The sequence below is a fragment of the Choloepus didactylus genome, chromosome 5, assembly GCF_015220235.1.
Source record: "Choloepus didactylus isolate mChoDid1 chromosome 5, mChoDid1.pri, whole genome shotgun sequence".
Lineage (NCBI taxonomy): Eukaryota > Metazoa > Chordata > Mammalia > Pilosa > Megalonychidae > Choloepus > Choloepus didactylus.
Genome location: NC_051311.1, coordinates 50,982,175 through 50,988,174, shown reverse-complemented (window position 1 = coordinate 50,988,174; position 6,000 = coordinate 50,982,175). Strand labels below are relative to the sequence as shown.

The window sequence follows — 6,000 nt, the reverse complement described above, 5'->3', positions numbered from 1 at the left end:
CCCTCCTTAGACTTCCCTCACCACACTCTCTTAATAGGCCACCCCAGTTATTCTTAATCACAGTCCTGTGTTCATGACTTTCACACCATTTTTCTCAGCTCATAATTCCTTAATTATTTACCTATTTATTGCCCATCTCTCCCCTGGGTAAATTCTCTGGGGTCAGGGATCATGTCTATTTTCCCAACACTGTATACCCAGACACAGAGCCTGGCCCCCAAGACATGTTGAACAAATGGATAAATGCTATGGGGTATTTGCTGGTTTGGATGTATTACGTCCCCCCAAACGCCATGTTCTTTGATGCAGTCTTATGGGAGCAGATGTATTAGTGTTGACTAGGTTGGAAACTTTTGATTGAGTGTTTCCATGGAGATGTCACCCACCCAACTGTGAATGACACCTTTGGTTAGGGTGTGACCACTGATTGAATGTTTCCATGGAGGTGTGACCCTGCCCATTCAGGGTGGGTATTGATTTAATCTCTGGAGTCCTATAAAAAGAACTTGCAAACAGAAGGAACTCAGAGCTGCTGAGACGGACATTTTGGAGAGCCTGCTAAGAGTGGCATTTTGGAGCTGCAGCCAAGAGAGACATTTTGAAGATGGCCATTGAAAGTAGACTTTTGCTACTCCTGAGTTTGCCTGGGAGAAGCTAAGAGAGTAACCCTGGATACCTAGAGAGAAGTGTCCTGGGAGAATGCCATTTTGAAACGCAACCCGGGAGCAAGAAGACACCAGTCACATGCCTTCCGAGCTAACAAAGATTTTCTGGACGCCTTTGGCCATCCTTTGATGAAGGTATCGTCTATTGATGCCTTAATTAGGACATTTTCATGGCCTTCAGACTATAACTTTTTAACCAAAAAAACCCCCTTTATGAAAGCCAAACCATTTCCAGTATTTTGCTTAACGGCAGCATTAGCAAACCGGAACAGGGAATGACACCCTCTTCATTACTAATAAGTAATTAGCTGACTAATAAGGGATAAATGATTCAGTCTACTATAGTCAGATAAACTCAGAGCTAGAGCAAAGGACCTACACATGAACCTATGGAGATGCTTTTAAACATTTAAGAAATCCTCCGAATCATGATGAGAGTATTGACCTGAGGCAAGATCTTTGGTCTGTTCCAACAGCAAGTCAAGAAGGACCCCTCTGACCCCAGGGGGGGTCATTCAACCTCAGGGACTAATGAACTTCGAGGGATGGATGTCCTCAATGCAGCTAGCATTTTGCATTGGCTGATGTTTGGCACCACATTTTTCTGGTACATTCAGAGTCTCCTGACCCAAACCTTCATTTCCTTATGAACAAAAAAAATTTTTTTGAAGGCATTCTTATTTTGAGGACTGCTTAGCAGAGTAGAAAGTAGTGTTTGCAACCATTTTGTTTCTCAGCAACTATGGGGCCAATTCTGAAGTTGCTTCCTGAGAGAGTTAACATAAATGTTTATTGACAGTACAGTCATCGAGAAAATAAAGTTGCTGATTCATTGCCTTACACTGAAACCCTTTGTTTTACCCTGCTCTTCCTTCCTCTTTATAAGGAGGCACTCTGAGAAAGAGCACACTTTTGGAGACCTCTTGGCATGATGTTCTCTTGGTTGCATATTTCTTCCACCATCTGCAAATCGTGGTTCCTGTAACCTGCAGGGAGATTAGCCTCGCTCTTCATTCCGGACAACCACCACTCTATGGTATCTGAGGAAAAATGGAAGACTTTGGGTTTCTGAAATTGGAAGGGAACGGCCCCCTGGTGACAGTGGCCCTGTTAGTGGTCCTCTCGGCCCTCCTGAAATGGTAAGTGCAGCCAGCAAGTTCCAATTAACTAGGGATTGTGACAGTGTCAGAAACAGCAACCCTGGAACCTTGCCGGAGCTCTGGTGGTGTATGTGGGAGTGTGTTTCTCTTCTTTTCTAATCTAGAGGGAGTTGAGTATTAACACAGCTTCAGAATTAAAGGCAAACAGCCAGGTTAATCTTTTGCTAAAATGTATGAGGTTGAGGCGTCAGGAAAGGCTTGTGATTCAGTGACTGAGAATGCTACACATAATTAAGTTTGAAAGAGATGGAAAAAGAAACAAATTGGAAAGGCATTAAGCTTTGGTAGAAGTATTTCCTCATACCCTGTCATATCTTCTCACCTCATTTTTCTAGGATCCTCTCCCCATGTTGGATTTACAGCAGATTTAGCATCTTGGTTCACATTACATTAGAAACAAAAAAGACATAGGAGCTGCCTGGAAAACATGGGCCATTTTGCGGAAAGTCACTCACAGGGATTTTGTAGGTTTAAAGACAAAGTGGTAGAACTAATTTCCTAATTTTCTAACATTTGAGAAAAAGGACTGGATTTGTATGAACATAACCCATGCAGTTCCCACAAAGTCTGAGGTCCTGAAAAGGTTTCAAAACTTGAACTAAGTATTGTTTCCCTGTGGCTTTGTTAATTCAATGGGACGTTTTCCAAAGTCTGACTCTGTGGTTTCCTTAGATTGAAGGGCCCACAATACGTTCCGTTTGTGCATATTCACCCCATCAGTTAAGCTTATTAAGAGTTACCCACTCAATAAAAAGCACCTGGATTTCGGTGGCTCTGGTTTTTGATGGAAAAGTGGAAAAAAATAGCGGAGAACTCAAGTTCGAACAGAATTTCAATTTATGTTTCCAGTGGTAATAAAGCCTCCTCTAGATTAATAACTAGAAAAGCACTTCAAAAAGCATCAAGCATTATGCAAATGTGAGGTATTATTCATTTGGAATTTGCGTAGCTGAAAGTGGAATTCATGTTTGATGTTCTGTGATGATGAAATTACTTCTTGGAAATTGGCTCTGAAACCCAGCTTCAGTCCCAGTGCTGTTTTGCTTTTTAACTGGTTTAATTATCTTTAGAACTTTTCTATCTGACTTTAGCTAATCTTCCACTGGAACCAGGCACATGCAAAGCCAGTGTCAAATGGTAGCCACCCCCTTGCCCACAATAATCCTCTCTCAACCTCTGTCTGTGCTCAGAGGTGTGTAGGGCATAGCACCGAGCACATAGTTGATTAGCTGTCATCTGTGTGACCTAAAGGTAAAGAAAGATAAGTCTTCAGTGCTTCATATTTATTTTAAATTTCTTATTAATATGCTTATTCATATTAATTTCTCATCAATAGCTCTGCCCTGACCGTGGTTCTCAAAGTGTATTCCTCCAGGTGGTCTTATAACATCAACGTTTGTAGTATGAGCTTGCCTTAATTTCCTATGGCTGTGGAAACAAAGTACCACTGGCTAGGTGACTTAAAACAACAGAAATGTATTGTCTTACAGTTCTGGAGGTTAGATGTCCAAAATCAAGGTGTCAATAGGGCCGTGCTCCTTTTGAAACCATAGGAGGGTATCTTTCCTTGACTTTTCCAGCTTTTGGTGTTTGCCAGCAAACTTTGGTGTTCCTTGCCTTGCAGATGCATCACTCCCATCTCTGCCTCTGTCTTCACATGGTGTTCTCCCCATGTATGGGTATCCTGGTGTCCAAATTTTCCTTTTCTAATCCAGTTTGGTTTCATTTTGGCTAATCACATCTTCAAAGACACTATTTCCAAATAAGGTCACCTTCGTGGGACTGAAGGTTAGGACTTGAACACCTCTTTCTGCAGGACACCATTCAACCCATAACAACAACTTTTCTACACTTTTGTTTCTTTTTCATTTCTGTATTCTTAACTCCCAGCTCAGTGCCTGATATATAGGATGGCCTCAATAAACATGTGATGAATGAATGAGTGAATTGCACAAATTAATGTCGCTATCTTGTCATGGAAAGGGGTGTGTGTCCTGACTGATAAGCTGCTGTCACCGAGTGTTGATAATCAGCGTATAGCAACACCACACCATTAAGCAAAACAGCTGTGCACTTGTAATTTATTCTCAGGGCCATATTAATAACTTGGTTCAAAGACACGGAAATTAAGATAGAAGCATGACGCAGAGGTGGAATAGGAAGCAAGAGCTGACTTCCATTTGTTATTGCAAAAATATTTATTGATCTCTTAATGTGTGCCAGGCAAGTGTGAGGTCCTGGTACAAAGTCAGGGATCAGGAGCTCTGGATCAGGAACTCAAGGCAGGAGGAGATGTAGAGGTTGCAGGACTGAGCTGAACATCTGGGAAGGATAATGCTGAAGGAGGGAAGGCCACAGGAGAGAGCATTGGTGGTTGTGGCTCTGGTGCTCTTGGGTCCATCCCCTGATCTGGGCTCAAAATGTAACCATCCTTGGGCTCTCGACCCTTCTATTTGAGGCAAGACTCTAGGGAGTCAATAAGGAACAGGCGTCAGCTTGAATAAGGCAAGATCTCCCTCCTGCTCCATTCCCATTGGAAGAGAGAGGGGTTCTTTTACTTCACTGAAAGAATTTACACATAAAGGAAGATGAAGAGTATAGAATCACTCACTGCCATCTTGGACCTGAGGAGAAATTGTGGAGAGTGGAGTGTCCTAAAGTTTAAAGGCATTAGTTCTTCCTTAAGCAGTTATACCTGCCATTTATTGGGCCAGATAAGATTGAAAGAGAGAGCCTTAACTCTGAGAAGTCAGATTATGAGGGAAACCAAGATGGTTTCTTGCCCCTTAACCAGCTTTAAGTTCTTTAAGGGCCAAGGGCTAGGACTCATGTGTCATGGCAATCCCAGAAACCTGTCCACAGCATAAATGCCCTAATAGCATTTGATTTAATGTGGCAAAGTTAAGAAGTGCATACAGGACTTAGGATTTGGCTCCTGTCTCCCTCGGCAAACTCATCTCATGGATCACGTGGCATGCGTCCCTATTTTTGCCCTTGCTAGTCTCTCTGCTTGGAAGGGCCTCCTCCACTCCTTCCTTTTTGCACTAAAGCTCAGGAACATCTCTTCAGGGAGACTTTCATCTCCCAGGTGCACTTACAAGCCCCCTTTCTGTGATGCTTTTATTGTATCTCTCATCAAGCCTCCTTCTCTCACAGTGGCTGGCACATAGTTGGTTCCTAATAATGTTGACTGAAGGCTAATTCCAGCCTCCAATCTCTGCAGTGCTCCATCCCCCCACCTTGCCCTCCTCTTCGCCTTCACAATTCAGTGCTAATCTTAATTCTTTTGCCCACATGAATCACCTCCTTTTCCGAAAGCCTATGTATTTGTGGCTTGTACCAACATGATGTCCACTTTTCTCATTGTTGCTGGTTTACTGTTTTTGTAAATCCACTCACCTTGTAGAGCAGAGACCATGGAATATATTTAATAAATCCTTCTTAATGATTAGGTGTATGGATGGATCTGGAAAGAAGACCAAAAAGTTAGCTTTGTTTAAAAAGCAGGAAGTATGAAATAGGTATGGTATATTTTCGTAGTTTCCCCCAAACTGCATTTGATGCTATTTTAAAAATCACGATCGTGTAAGTTGAATGATATGTGGCTGAGCAGCATGGACTGGAGTTGGAGCTCAAAGTAGCTCCACTGGGTTGGAGCTGGAGCTTAGGATGTGGAATATATTAACTACAAGTTTATGGAGCATGTGCTAAGGTGATTAACACACATGATAAAATACCGTAAAACCTCAAATTTCTGTCTAAAATGGCTTGAAATTCTCCTTTCTGGAAGAGATTTGATGTACAAGAAATAAGTGGTACAAAGTGGATCTTGCTAGGGGCAATTGTAAGTACCAGCACATTTAAACTTTCAGCTAACACCTTAGAGCTGGCAGCTGGATTCCTGCCATGGATCTCCTTTTTTTCTTTCAGGTGGTGTGATTATGGGTGATTTTTATTTCTTCATTCAGTCTTTCTGCATCCTCCGTATTTCTTTAATAAGTGTGATTACTTAAAAAATAAAATGAACTTTACTAAAAAGAATGGGAAGTTGCTCCTGTCTAGTAGCAAAGAGTAAAGCAGTTTAATGCTTTACGTATGGAGGTTTGGGGACAGTAAGCTCACTCTTTTTACTGGTGGGGGAGAATGCACAGGAGAATTTGGGATAATGGGGGAGA

At 42.0% G+C, this 6,000-nt stretch overlaps 1 protein-coding gene across 1 annotated transcript in view; it reads left to right on the top strand.

The window, feature by feature from the left end:
• Nucleotides 1-1,558: 1,558 nt before the first annotated feature.
• TBXAS1 (thromboxane A synthase 1) overlaps nt 1,559-6,000 on the top strand; it is a 193,477-nt gene continuing 189,035 nt past the window's right edge. Inside the window, exon 1 of the mRNA XM_037836033.1 lies at nt 1,559-1,804. Coding sequence (XP_037691961.1) covers nt 1,716-1,804 — 89 coding nt within the window. The 5' untranslated portion in view covers nt 1,559-1,715. The remainder of the gene's footprint in view (nt 1,805-6,000) is intronic.